Source organism: Halyomorpha halys, unplaced genomic scaffold (assembly GCF_000696795.3).
Source record: "Halyomorpha halys isolate HHAL.00 unplaced genomic scaffold, Hhal_1.1 Scaffold380.1, whole genome shotgun sequence".
In the NCBI taxonomy this organism is placed as follows: domain Eukaryota; kingdom Metazoa; phylum Arthropoda; class Insecta; order Hemiptera; family Pentatomidae; genus Halyomorpha; species Halyomorpha halys.
Window position 1 is genome coordinate 549,138 of NW_027106430.1, and position 15,869 is coordinate 565,006.

At 31.5% G+C, this 15,869-nt stretch overlaps 2 protein-coding genes and 1 long non-coding RNA gene across 3 annotated transcripts in view; 2 read left to right on the forward strand and 1 right to left on the reverse strand.

Moving 5' to 3' along the window:
* LOC106681980 (uncharacterized) overlaps positions 1-766 on the forward strand; it is a 13,102-nt gene extending 12,336 nt beyond the window's left edge. The window contains exon 5 of the mRNA XM_024359042.2: positions 16-766. Coding sequence (XP_024214810.2) covers positions 16-766 — 751 coding nt within the window. The remainder of the gene's footprint in view (positions 1-15) is intronic.
* Positions 1-15,869, reverse strand: part of LOC136795152 (uncharacterized) — a 139,221-nt gene that overhangs the window by 32,968 nt on the left and 90,384 nt on the right. The window lies entirely within an intron of this gene.
* LOC112210248 (uncharacterized) lies at positions 11,251-13,064 on the forward strand. The gene is made up of 2 exons (XM_024359043.2): positions 11,251-11,318; positions 12,294-13,064. Exons 1-2 carry the CDS (start codon positions 11,300-11,302, stop codon positions 12,962-12,964), a joined length of 690 nt encoding a protein of 229 aa, XP_024214811.1. The 5' UTR covers positions 11,251-11,299; the 3' UTR covers positions 12,965-13,064.

Here is a 15,869-nt window from a genome sequence, read left to right on the forward strand (position 1 = left end):
CGAACATAAACACAGACCACAACCTGGTCCCCATGGACGTCCATCAGAAGAGCACGAACATAAACACAAACCACAACCGCAACCTGATCCCCATGGACGTCCATCAGAGGAACATGACCATAAACACAAACCACAACCTGGTCCACATGGACGTCCATCAGAAGAGCACGAACATAAACACAAACCACAACCGCAGCCTGGTCCCCACGGACGTCCATCTGAGGAACACGAACATAAACATAGACCACAACCTGGTCACCATGGACGTCCATCAGAAGGCCACGAACATGAACACTCACATCCCTACCCAGAACAAAACGAATTCGAAGATAGGCAAAAACCACACCCACGCCCGCACCCACACCCTCACCCAAAACCAACCGAAGAACCACAACCACAAGGATCGACTGAGAAACCCAAACCTAGGCCTCACCCACATCCTCACCCAAAACCCCACCCACACCCTCACCCAAAACCAACCGAAGAACCACAACCACAAGGATCAACCGAAAAACCGAAACCTAAGCCACACCCACGTCCTCACCCAAAACCCCACCCACACCCTCACCCAAAACCAACCGAAGAACCAGAACCGCAAGGATCAACCGAAAAACCCAAACCAAAGCCACACCCACATCCTCACCCAAAACCAACCAAAGCACCAAAACCACACCCTCGCCCACACCCACATCCTCGCCCACACCCACACCCTCGTCCGCAGCCATCCACTACAGCACAGCCAGAAATTGAAATGTATGACTACTGATTTGAATCACAGCAGAGAGTAGAACGGTTTATTCAGTTTATTGAAACATGATGTGTCATCATAGGAGCAATAAAAGTCTAATATCCATGTATTGCTATATATTACTTAATCAAATATTTATTAATTCTTTTTTAATAATGAGAAGTGTAAAGAATAAAGCATATATATGTAAATATTTAATTGTTTATTGTTGTTAGCCCAACCCCTCTTCAATAAAAAAAAAAAAAAACTTGGTTTAGAATTATTTAGTAACTAAGCATAAGAAAAGTAAAAATCAACAGTACTTTTTATAATCAGTAGTCATTAAGCTAGTTATCCAGTTGTTATTTCAAACTCTTATAAATTAATTACATCAAATAATAATAATAATAATAATATAAAATAAAATCGAATAACATAAAAATAAGATAATTATAAACTAAGTACCATAAGAGAACATTCATTATGCTAATAATAACTATACAGATATTTTTTACAATGACTTAAAAATATATTAAATAGTATAGAGGCACAGATATGATTGAACATATTGTAGAATTTTACATTAAAAATTAATCTAGTTTAAATATACGAAGAATCGACAATAATAAGAAAAGAATTATCTATATATCACAATAAGACGCTGAGAGGAAAACTGTTCATACATTTTGTCGTATAGAGTTTATCAATATTGATGGCACAAAATATAGCATTAGTCGATACAGCTTTATATCACACGTTTCATTTAAGTCTTTGATAACTTCATTTAATCTGTCTATATACCTGCATATAAATTGTTTTAAAAGTATATTAAGAGAAAACTTTATGAATATAAGTAACGACATATTATAAGAAATTGCTAAGAGAAACAGCAAGATTAAATTGGTTTGCCATAATTCACATAAATTAATAATAATAAATAATCGATCAAAATAAAAATTACGTTGCTCTGGACAGAAGAAAAGGGTACAGAAAATAAAATAAAAATGAAACCAAAATGGCAGACACAATGTATAAGACATTTTCTTAATTTTGACCATTTGGTTTTGTTCATAACCTAACAATACCTTTTATTATAACATAACAGGTTTACAATCTTACTGGCAACAATATCTTAAAGTTTGTGGGATACTCCACAACACAATGAAATAAGTAAATAAAAAAAATCAAATTGCCTTTTTTTAAACCATGATAAACTTTATTCATTTATTCAAAACAATTCGTTAGTAACTTATTGTTACTTACAAACACTCTTTTCATTATATTTACATAAATAAAAAGTAGACGAGAGTTAGTTTATTTAATTTATAAGATTAGCCATCATTCCCTAACAGACTAAAACCTGCCGAAAGACCAAACCTATTTCAGAAAGTCTCCTAACTTACATTAAAAAAGTATTAACTCAATACAAAGTTCGCTCCATTCTTTGACTTAGAAGTGGTACTCAAAACAACTGAATGTCTAAAGCCCAGTAAGCCCAGTTTCTAGCTAAAACACTTTTCAGTCCATAAAATCATCAAGTTTCTTAATCGTACGTGTAAAAACAATTAACTTATTATACAATGCATTTTGAAATATTAAATATTACCCAATGATATTGATATTTCAACAAAAAATAAGGTAAGCTTTCATGATATTCACTAAAATATATTCATAAAACCTTTGAAAACAAATATTGGTGTTTGAAAAACGGTATCTCAGAAAATATTGACTGTAATGATTGAGATCTATCAAAGCTCACTATCAAAAATGTTCTACATAAAAAAAACTTCAAGAATCAGTATTCAAAACTCTAGGGATTAGTAAGAAAATGATCAATTATCAGGAATACAATTCACCAGCCACACTTACGCAGAATCAAATGTATTTTCCATGACACCGCTTCGAAAATGATCTGATTTGGGCGGAATCAGAGAAAATCTAATGCAATTGGGGATGTAATTAGAGTAAATAGGGACAAGCTTGACACATTTACATTTTAAAAACGTCTCATACTATTTTGTGTAATATTATAAGAAAGTGAAAGGATTAGTGTAAGCATGGTTTGGTATAAGATTATATAAAAAGGAAATTTTCTATATACGCCAATGTTTGAAAAATTAGTAAAGAAAATAGTAGTTCTTTATTTTTTTAAATAATTTGAATATATATTGAATATATTTTTCCAGCTATATCTCGTTTATTAACTCATGTGAAATGGAATAAAATCTGTTCTTATTTGTTTGTTTTTTAGAATGTAATGGAAAAGGATATAACCCCAAATTTTGATTTACCTTTAGTTATATATTTATCATTTATACTTGCCCACGCTCAGCGGAGAAGGGGGTGAGTTAAAGGGAAAAATAGATATAATCCCAAAAGGGGGGGAAGAAAAAAGACAAAAAAAGACAAAACAATAAAGAATTAATTGCTCCTTAGACGCCACGTTATTTTTTCTCTTGGAAATAACGAAAACCCCGAAACAATATGCCCACAATATAAGTATAATATACTCCTATATAAACAATTATCGAATTATGGCCACTGGCGAATACCTTTACATGTAGATAACAGAAAACCTAGAGGTGTTACCTCCACCTGTTGAATTATCGTAATATTAAGTAAAAAAAACAAAAACAAAAATAAACATAGGTAAATTACCAAGTTGACAGCAGTGTACATGCATAAGGAAGAACAGCAGAACCATATGAACTTATGATTAATAATAGAAATATATGTACACAGAATGAAAAGTAAGTGAAAAGAATTCTTATCAATTAATAAAACAAACAAAACTTATAGGTTCACTTAACCTTAACTTAAATGCTTAACCCTATGAACTAAATTTACATTAATATACAAAAGAGAAATATAAAATAAAAAAATAAAATCAAGTTTAGTTCGAACCCCACGTCTTTGGGTGTACTCCTGGCAGAACACAAGGTTATCCGATATCACCTTTTCGGTCACCGTCTCACCTTCCCCAGAAGTATGAAGATGACACCTGCCACAACCCTCCTATCCAGGATGTGCTGAAGAAACGTTGCTACGCAGTCTACTATATTCCCACTTCTAGTGTTAATGACCGTCCATTGAAGTAGAACACCATAATTTTGAAAAACAAAACATACATGATAACATTTCTCATATGGTGATATTTCGATTCAAACAGTAAAGAAACGCCTGATAAACTATCAACACATAACATTGAACAGTCTAACGTGTTCAAAAACCAAACTGCCACCTTTACAATAACACCTCGTGTCTATGTAAATATCGCCCGTGTTTTTATTTCACCAAGGCAACCATTGCAAGAATTGTAAAAAATAGTTTTGCGTCAACTTCCACGGATATAAAGTTGTTATGACAATGATAATGGATACATACCCAATGCATGAATTTTACTACACTGCAAGATCTATGTCTTGCCCAACCCGAATAAATTTTGTATTTAACGCAAGAAGATTACAATGAGTCAGAGAAGAGAATTCATTCAGGTAGTTCGAGAAATTGAGTGTCTAAAAAAATCTACAGCATCATATATGATTATAAATATAGATTACGGAGAGGTATGGGGTACTAAAACATCTCATAATTGTTTATGTAACAAGTGGTAAGAAGAAAAAAAATTAATTGTTAAACCGAATATTAATGTACATTCGATTTGATTCAATTATTTTTCATAATTCACCAAACCACTCTCCACAACATTTGATTGACTATCAGTCAAGAGTAGACAGTAAACACTAAGGTTCTAATCAGATTATCTCAAATTACATTTAAAATAAAATTAATTATTGAACATTGCAACGTAAGAAAACAGCTGACTGACTTATAATTGTATATAATTATTTCAATATTGTTACAAAACCACTCAACTATTTGAGTACTTTTTTTAATTTTCCGGTCAGACAAACAGTCACGGGAGTGAAAAACTACGATGATCATGTGATCGATATTACGTTATCAGTTATTTCTGTCACCGATACGTATAATCTACCAACATTTAATATGTGTTCCGATTAGTGAAAAATTAAATAAAAGTTTTCAATGATTTAATTTTTCGTGGATTTATAGTGCTAAGGTCTGAAATGCTAGCAAACTGAAATGAAAATGTATCGGCATTAAAAACATTTTATTGATTTAATGACTTATTAGTATAGATTTTTTTTTTACACCTTTGGAAAATAGGCCCATACAATTCAGTTTAACGTGTCCTAATTTAGTCTCGTTTAATTCGTTTGCATCACAATTTGAACGTTACAATCCTCAGAGCAATAAAGCAGAAAATGTTGCAAGGAAAAACGAAACGGTCTTTAGTTATTTATGGGCCTTTACAGGAGAATTAGGCTCTTTGGATTTTTAAGGTGTTTATGTTAAGCAATTTTGAATTTCCTTTTTTTTGTTCAAACAAAAACTATGCTGAAGAGCATTAAAGAAGCGATTTTTTTTTATTCAGTAAGTATAGGCCACTACTTAATAATAAATAAAAATAAAAATAAATGTTAACGCTATCAAAATAAAAACTAAATAGCTTCTGCGTAGTAGCTGAAAAACATTTTTTTAAGTATGTTAATAAACCTGGTAATAAATAGCTCCTGCGCGGTAACCGAAAAACATTTTTTTAAGTATGTTAATAAACATGATATGTTATGTTAATAAACCTGGTAATAAATAGCTCCTGCGCGGTACCCAAAAAACATGTTTTAAACATGTCCTAATCAGTTTGAAAAATATTTTCTCAACAAACCCACTAAAACAAAAGATCAATTATTGACTAAAGTCCACCAACAGAAACTGTATTTCTGTGTTCTTTGCTTGGGTCCCTGGGCACTGTAGAAGGCCAGTAACAAAATGGCTGATCAGGCAGCAAAGGTCACGGAATTCCACATCGCGGAATTCATTACTCTCAACAAGCAGAGAATTAAATTAACATGGCATCAAATGTGGGTAAATGTTACTGATAATACATTAGAGGGAATTAGAAGTGATGTTTCCCCTTGGATATCAACCACTAGAAATGTGTACTGAGAGGTGAGTTTAACGCGCCTTCGAATAGGTCATACGCACCTGTCCAACGGTTACCTTATGGCACTAGACTCTCCACCTGTATGCAAGACTTGCGGAACGCGACTTACCCTAAAACACATCTTAACCGAATGCCAAGCATACGACTCCATAAAATCTTTGCATGAATTACCAGCAGATCTCCATTCAATTTTGCAGGATAACAAACATACTGTAAATAAACTTTTCGAATTTCTGAATCACTGAATAATTTACCATAAAAATTAATGAACTTTTGCCACAAGTTCCTATTTTTCAAGAGTTATTTCAATTTAGAAGTTAAGACAAAATTTGGAAATTAAGGCAATAATAACCCCGAAGTGGTTGATAAGAATAATAAAAAAAATTTTTTTAATATTAAAAGAGATGGTTTCCTAGCCTGGAGGCTTTTTATTTAGAAAATGTTAACAGTTAGTGATATATATTTTCTTTACAAATATGAAGAGGGCTATGTAAACCCAATAGAAAATATTGAAATTTAATGCTCTGTAACACGTTTTTTGTTTAAAACACACACCTTTAAAAGCAAGGAGTAACACGGTTTAACATAAATTTTCTAAAATCCATATTAGTTTTAAACACAAATAAGTAATGGGGGCTCTAAAAAAAAATTAAAAAAATTAAACAATATCTGTATTGAACTCACTGAATAAAATAGGCAAACAAATAAACGGAACCTTTTCAAATCAATTTGATTGATTTGTAATAGATTGACCCGACAGCGTTTAAAGGAAAACAAAAACATTAAATTTAGTCATAAGCTAATATTAAACGGCGTATCATAGTTATGATGGCACTCACCATAACACTCAATGATTAGAGTACCATTGAAATTTTACTCATACAGTGGCGAGAAGAAAAACGATGATGAGCTCGTCAATCAATTAATTACTTAGTATCGTCCACCTCTTGGACGACTCTAAATATAAAGTGTGATTTCATCACAATTTTTCTTTTGACTTAGAATATTTGTTAGATTTATGTATGATTATTCTGAGCCAATACGCAGAAAAATAAGCGGCACGAGAAGAAATACTCGCACTTATACTGAGTATTTCTTATAGTAGTACTATACTATACTACCTGGCAATGTTTCGCTATTGCTATATTTGAGGATGCATATAGATTTAATGAACACAATTAATGTTTTCTTATAAATTATTATATAATTAAAATTAAACATATAGAAATACTTTTTTATTATGGTTCGGTAACATTAATTGAACCAAATGCATGCTATAAAGGAGCGAAACTAAATTTTTTATTAAAACTTTAACTAACTTCAACATAACTCAACTAATCTACACCAAACTTTACAGCGGTTTAAGTAGGGTAAATAATAATAATAAGTAACATTAAGAATATGTAACATAAATAGTTTATGAATTACACCCCTCACTCTGCTTCAATATTTATACTGATTGTTGTATCAAAGACTGGTAAAATATTTTTTAGGGGTGAAAAATGGTATTTGGTACTTCGAGGTACAAAAAACTAATATGAAATGCTCTTTCCTAGAAAAAGATTTGCTGGTCTACTTTACCCCGAGCCATATTAGGTTTTTATAATTTTTCGTAAATATAATATAGTTTAATAGAATCAGTAAGTATTTTTCATATTCCTCGGCAAGAGACGAATCGATTGGTATACAATAACCGTGAAAATACACATACTTCCTGATTTTTAATTGATTTTAAATAATTAACAATTTAAATTTAACTTTAACAGTTTATTATAATTTAATGAAAACATAATTTCGTTCATAACTTTATTCTACTCGAGAGTTCGGGGATTTTATTATCTTTAAACCTTCTGATGGTGATAAATAATATTAAAAAAAAAAAAAAACTGCACGTAAATCAGTCCAGTAATTCAAAAGTTTATTCGGTTCGACCATTCCTTTTTATTTGTTTCGATATATATCTTAATAAAAATATACCTCCAATTATGGAGGCAGTAAACGACATTGTCTAATGAGAAGTGATTATAATAAACAAATAATATGGTTTGTCCTGCTACCACAATTGTCGAACTCAAATAACCATATTAAAATATACACGTTCACTAAGAAAATTCAAAACTTATAGTTCATCCATGCTAAGTCAATTATTTGTAAAGCTCTCAAGTAATTAATTATATTTAAAATTAAAATTCAATTAAGCAGGATGTCTACAGGAATCTTTCAGCCGAATTCCTCAACTTTACTTTGCCAAATAAAATTTTTTCCTCTCGTCCTCAAAAATGAAAAGGGAATTGCAAAAAAAAAAAAGAATAAAAAAAATACTTATTAACAAACTGACAATCACAAAGACCAATAATCAATTTCATTTAACGAAATATTACGCATTCATGTTTCAAGAAATAATAATTATTTCGATATATCTACATTTCTTAAAAAAAATGAGAATACAAAGTTAGGCTTATATTTTTAATGTATTTTAAAAACAATGTTAATAATGTGCCATCTAGGAAGATGAAATTATCCATGAAATTTCTTTTGTTCCAGCGGAAAAATAACTTGATAATAAGGTTATGTCAGTACAATATGTAAATTTTTATTCAATTCGTATTATAATAAAAACTCATATTTAGAGAAAAAAATAAAGAAAACCATAATATTACACTGGTTTGTGTGGTTAAATAATTATTAATCTACCAAATACAAGATAATATAATAAATGATAATATGAATAATAGTCATATCCTGAAATTTTAATATTCATTCTATGATATCCAGTAAATTCTATGTTTTGTTTTATATTTTGATTATTTAAGATCCCTTATCACATTTGTCATTGCATATTTTTATTAAACCATTTTTTTCTTTTCCAACGTTTTTTTTTTTTAAATTTTGTATAATTTACAATGGAACTATAACTTGGTTAATTTGAAGATAATGTTTCTTAAAGATCGTATAATTTTGAAATATGGATAAAGAACAGGCATAATACGTTCATTTAGTAAAATCTAATAAGGGTCCATTCTCTGAATTCGGGGCTATTTAATTATCAATTTTATTTTTAAAATTAAAATCAATTGAATAAATTTAAAAAAAACTTATTCTAGGACATTACGTCTGAGGGATGAAAAAAAGAAATAGGGTTCCTAATTGCTATATTTTAATAACAGATATTTATTCAGCAATAGTAGTAGTCAGTCTTATCTTAACGATTTTCAACTTAAAATATAGTATGAGACTAACAAGATTTTTTCCCTAAAAAAAATTTATAATCTGGCCCTAGGCCGTCCGTAGCTCAGTGGTTATGACACAGTCTTACCAATTCGATGTCTATTAGTGGTGCCGGTTCGAATTCGGCCTGTGGCGTTGACTTTTTTCATTGAGGGGCAGCCCCACAAAATGAAAAACTTTGACCCCCAACCATGGTTAGGCAGTATAGGACTAGAACTCGGACTTGGCCGAAAAAAAAATAATAAAAGATCTTTTCCTGCTTAATAATAATTGAAGTATTTTCTCTTTTCCATTATTATCACGTTTGTTTATAAGACCCAAAATTGAACATAATACCTAATATTACATACAAGTATAATTTTGAGCATGTATATAAACAAACATCATCTATTTAGTCAGGATCTAAAGGTACTATTAGAAACATTTAGTACTATTTATTATGGAGGTGAATTGACTTAATTTGGAAAAATACTAACATTATCTATTTGAACACTCAAGAGAAACTTTACAAAAAAAGAAAATTTACTCATGTACCTAAATAGGCTTTGAAATACTATGAAATTATGTAATATACAAAATGTTAGTCTTAACAATATTGATTCAGTTGGGGACTAGGGAGTAACTATCAATAAAAATAATCTCACATTCTACAATCTTTTTCATATCTTGGAAATGAGTAGAGAAGGTAACAAAGGAAACCAAGTGTTTTCTGCTTTCTTCTAGTGTGCTCTGATCAGATATTTGCCCCAAATTTTTCTTTGTGGGGTATATTGGTGGGCTAGGGAATGACCGAAAACAGATACTAGAGATAAAAAGTGTTCTAGCGATTGGTGTGTTCCAACTATAATTATAAATATGTTTTATACTAATACTTGAGATAATGCTGAAAATATTGCAGCCATTTTATTTAGATTTACTACAAAAGTAGAACCATTGACTTGTAAAGTCTTAGCCTCAGCTTTGTAAAAAGGGCTAGGGGATGAAAAAACGAGCAATATATACATTATAACTGGATAAGAATTAATGTTTAGAACCTCACAGTGAAAAAGAAATGTTGGCCTCGAGGATAATTATTATTATTATTACTATTATATGGGCGAAAGACAATGGAGATCTCAGTCCTTGCGCGATGTATTAGGAAATACATCGCACGTTTCTTGACGTGTTTTTTTCGTAGGGTGGGTTCGTCACTCTCACAAATATTTTTGTGAGTGCCAAACATTGGCTAATAGGCCTCACAAATGTCCCGGGGGAGGCTGTGAGTGGGGTTTGTACAATTTTATGCTTGTAAAAATCTTGGATGGGGCCGGGCTCGAACTCGCAACTTCAGGGTTGGTAGAACGTGTTGCCACGTTGCTACCACTTCCTCGAGGAGAATAATAAAAGAAAAAAAATATTCAAATTTACGTTCAGATCATTCTTCAAAAGCCATTTAACTGAAAAAAACATCGAAATTGGAGAATGAAGCATATATGGTATATTAAAAATTATGAAGTTTGACGTAAATATTTAAAAAATTAGCATTATTTAAGATAAACCTCGATTAAAGAACAACAGGGATAATCTTTATTTTAGTGAACTTCACTAATTGGCATTGGATTAGTCAAAATATTCACAGCATAGAAATGTATCTCATTAGATTTTTATAATTATCTACATTTGTAAATTGAGGCTATCATTGGAAAATTACCGAATTAAATAATAAAAAATCTGCCTTAATTGATTAGGTATCTTTTGCCATAATATTTTTCAAACTTTTTGACGAAAGAATCCATTAATTATAAATTTACAATTACTTACAGAAACAGGAAAATGTTAGGCATTTGTACTACATCAAAACTTAACCTTAACCTCTATTCAAATTAATATATATAACTTTTTTACTTGACTGGCAATTATATGTATTATTTTGGTTCTTGAGTATCAGTCTATAAAACAACTCTAAAGATGTGACGTTTAGCTACTTTATAGTTAGTATCGAACATTGTTTTTTAAAACAATGAATTTTTGAACAAGGGAGTTAGTCCATTATTTATGTTTTTTTCTATTCGCATTTAATGTTTTTAATTATGTCCTATGCCTTTATGAGATCAAATGAATTTAAATTTTATACGTTTGATTTTTTAGTCATTTATTTCTCATAGGGGATGCTAAACTGCGGGAAGGCCACATACTTGAAAGTTACGTCAGCTATTTGAAGTACCCATTTCACGAAATAGACATCCACTTTTCTAATCTGTTACAAATGAACCTAAGACACTTAAGATAACTCACGGGGTGTATATAAACCGAGACAGTTTAGTCTAAGACAAACAATCATGCGTCTGCTCATGTTATGTAAGTATAATACTAATTTAAACATAAAAATTATATTTATAACAGCGGTCATAAAATTGATAAATTAAATTGTTGCGAGATTTTTATTTTAGACAGTAGATATGTACTAGTAGCTAGTCATACCATTGTTCATTTAAAAAAAAATCAATATATTAACTATTAACCATATTTTTTGGGAATGTCGCTAACCATATTAATTTAGTAATGATATGGTTCTAGAACCATCTCTTCCAACCGGTGCTTCACACCATAGAGAGCCACGAGAGCCTTGAGGCCGGCCAACAAAACATATTTTTATGAAGATTTATTGTAGTAATATTTTATTAATTATTATTCATGTACTTTATGTGTCAGATAGAAAATTTTAAAGCATTTAGAGCAAGATTTAAAAGCATATTTAAGTAAACTAATTTACTTAATCAATTATTTTTTTAGATGAAAGCGCCGTTTAACCGAAATAAGGACACATGGTTCGATTACCGGCCTAGTAGTGGGCTTCTTTGGGTAGAGAACCATTGTCCTGTCATGGCTAATGTTCATAGTTTCCAATTTATAGAATCTGAGGTTTAAGAAGATCATCCCCATTTTATAGCTAAAACTAACGGATCATTTCATAACTCTCCTTTCCAATAATATCATAATAGTAACTACATTTTAACTTCTAGTGTTATCTTGCTAAACTAAATGCTAAATCATCCCATTGTATTGTATTAGGTTCGTTACGGTTGTATTATTTCGTGCATTCTTATGTATTATATATATTTCTAGGAATAACATAAAAGTAAAGCATATCCTTATATATATATATAAACATCTTTGGGTTTCCATATAGATTGCTGAACAATATTTTTTATTAAAAAGATCTAGATCACATTTATCATTAATTGTAATATGCGATATGTGAATTCACCATCCATTTTTAAAGATGTGAATTGCTTGAATACCACTTAACATTTTTTTAAAATGGTTTTACAGTAGTAGCGGTGCTGGCCATAATTTGGCCGGCAATCGTCCTTGCCTTTCCATTAGAAGAATTAGCAGTAGCAACATCAACAGCGGGACCTCCGCCCCCTCCGCCTCCTCCAGGACCTGGACCACCACCCGGACCTCCACCACCAGGACCTCCACCACCACCACCCCCACCACCTCCATCTACAACAGAAGAACCAACTACCGCCGCGCAGTTCCGAGGCCAGAGAGGAGAAGCATCATCAACACCAGGACCGTCTCCGCCCCCTCCACCTCCTCCAGGACCTGGACCAAAACCACCCCCACCACCTCCACCACCACCACCACCTCCATCAACAACGGAAGAACCAACCACCGCTGCGCAGTTCCGAGGCCAAAAAGGAGAAGCATCATCAACACCAGGACCATCTCCGCCCCCTCCACCTCCACCAGGACCCGGACCAAAACCACCCCCACCACCTCCACCACCACCGCCTCCATCTACAACGGAAGAACCAACCTCCGCTGCGCAGTTCCGAGATGCATCATCAACACCTGGACCATCTCCGCCCCCTCCACCTCCTCCAGGACCTGGACCTCGCCCAGGACCAGGACCACGTCCAGGACCACCTCCACCTCCTCCACCACCACCACCACCACCTCCATCTACAACAGAAGAACCAACCACAGCATCATAGACGTTTGAAGTTTTTAAAAAAATAGTAGAAGAATGGAGATTTTATTTAGAAAATAAGTTGTACTGAAATATGATTTTCAAAATAAAAAGAATTTTTAATATTTAATTGTTTAATTTATTATACCCAACCGATTTAAATCTAAATACATACCTGAACGATTCAGGATTACATACTAAGTTTGATTAAAGTCCTCAGTAATAAAAGTTTTGTACTAGGCTACTATGTACTAAATTTTCAATCTATCTTTCATTAATTATCTGATTTGCAGCCAAATAGTCTGATAATAGGTGTTTCATTTTTAAAGATGGACAATGGAAATAATACTGTTGTAATGAACTTAGAAACTTATAAATTGAGGATACACCATACGTAATCACTATGATATCAATTCATATGTTGAGAAGCTCATTAGATGTCCTAAAAAATACCAAGGAAATATTAAATTAGTAGATCTAAGTTTAATATTAATTAACCATTAATCATACTTTAATGATAATTCCACTTAAAACGTCTTTTTCCAACAAAAACTTGAATTAATGTTTTTCTTAGCCAATTGCATCGCGAATTACATATGGAGTCAGTAGAGCATTACATCAAAAAACGGTTCATGAAGTTCCACTCCCAGTTGCCGACAGTTAAAGGAACAGTGACCTACAACCTGGGAAACCCAACCTCAACCCGAAGACTGAAGCCCAGACTGCTGCAGGACATTCTGTTATAAAATTTAATAAATATAAAATTTATTCATAGTCGCACTACCTCTATTTTACTTATTATTATTATTCATTTTTTTTTTCATTTTTCTTCCCTCGTCACTTTTTCAAATTAACTATTACTATTAGAGGACAATTGTTTGTTTCATTTAAGTGTCCCAATATCATTATCTTTTATTATTTATTTTAGTTTCCCCTTCTATTAAGAAGCATTATTCTTATCAATTTATTTTCTTTTGATAATAACATTGTATATAGTTAGGGGTGTCTTATACTACGGTTATATCAACCATGTAAGGCCCACCGGGTCGAACTGGTATAAAAAAAAAAAAAAAAAAAAAAAAAAAAAAAAAAAAAAAAATGTTTTTCTATTATTATTCAACTTTTACTCATCGTCCAACTTTGAGTGGAAGTTAACCCCTTCATAAGTCGGTAAGTGAAAGTAATAATTAACCTCAACTAATGCAGTGGATGGAAATTTCCATGAAATTCAGAAGCATTATTTTCTTCTATTGTTTTTAAGGAGTTATGAAATTATTAGATCAGTTTGCAAGTAAATTTATAGAGGATTTACTTATATGGAGTAATAAGTGGTTTTGTAAATTGTGGCCGTTACCATGGTCACTATAAGCTTTTTGTTTTTAATTTCGAGATTTTAGAGAGCATAAAAGTCTTTTAAATTTCCCTGAATCCGAAGAACAATAGTCTCTGTGTTTCTGTAAACAGACTAGGTTAAAGAACAAAAGTAGATTTTATTGTGTTTACTTCCATCACTAGACATATACATTCTCGCTTGGAAGTAATAGCTGAACAAAATTAGAAGGGAAATTTCAAGGCAGAATAGTGAGTGTCTATCATTATAAATTCGGTTCATGAAAATGTTCGAATTTGAAGCTGCAAAAACAATGATAACTTGACCAGAAATCAAATATATGGACGTGCCAAGAAAAGGAAGTTCTAAACTAAAAATATTTAGGTCAATAACTGTGTTTTATTAACGATTACCTCAAATTTAAATCTCAATTCTAAACAATCTTCGGTGCAACTCAGAAAAGGACACATTTTCTACCTCACACTCTTACCTGTACAAAATCCATCCAACATCCAGTAGATGAGTGAATTTGGAAATTCAAAGAATTATTACTTTTAAGTCGCAACTAAGGAGAAATTTTTAGAAAGTTTAATTTTTAGAGTTTGAGCCATGATACAATTAAAATGGCAAACCAACGTTAAAATAAAAATAAAAAATATATAGGTTGCAACAAAAAGCTCTATAGTGACCATGGTAACGGCCACAATTTAAAAAACCACAAGATTGCACACCAAAATTTTCATTTTTTAAATTAATTTACTTGCAAATTGATCTAATAATTTTATGAATCCTTATAAGATAATAATGCTTCAGCTAGTGTGTTAACGTAAGTGGTTGTTCTTTGGATTCAGGGAATCTTAAAAAGTCTTTTTGGTCACTAAAAACTCGAAATTAAATGTTTTATATTAGAGGACAATTGTTTGTTTCATTTAAGTGTCCCAATATCATTATCTTTTATTATTTATTTTAGTTTCCTCTTCTATTAAGAAGCATTATTCTTATCTATTTATTTTCTTTTGATAATAACATTCTATATACAATGTTATTACATAGAGTACAATCTAGAAACTAAATTAGTTTCAAATTTATGTGAAAGAGAGAACACCTACTGTCACCAACTCACTAGCGGAAGCATTATTTTTTTCACAGTTTATGAATTAATAGTATCTATTTGCAAGTAATAAAACATTTAATTTCGAGTTTTTAGTGACCAAAAAGACTTTTTAAGATTCCCTGAATCCAAAGAACAACCACTTACGTTAACACACTAGCTGAAGCATTATTATCTTATAAGGATTCATAAAATTATTAGATCAATTTGCAAGTAAATTAATTTAAAAAATGAAAATTTTGGTGTGCAATCTTGTGGTTTTTTAAATTGTGGCCGTTACCATGGTCACTATAGAGCTTTTTGTTGCAACCTATATATTTTTTATTTTTATTTTAACGTTGGTTTGCCATTTTAATTGTATCATGGCTCAAACTCTAAAAATTAAACTTTCTAAAAATTTCTCCTTAGTTGCGACTTAAAAGTAATAATTCTTTGAATTTCCAAATTCACTCATCTACTGGATGTTGGATGGATTTTGTACAGGTAAGA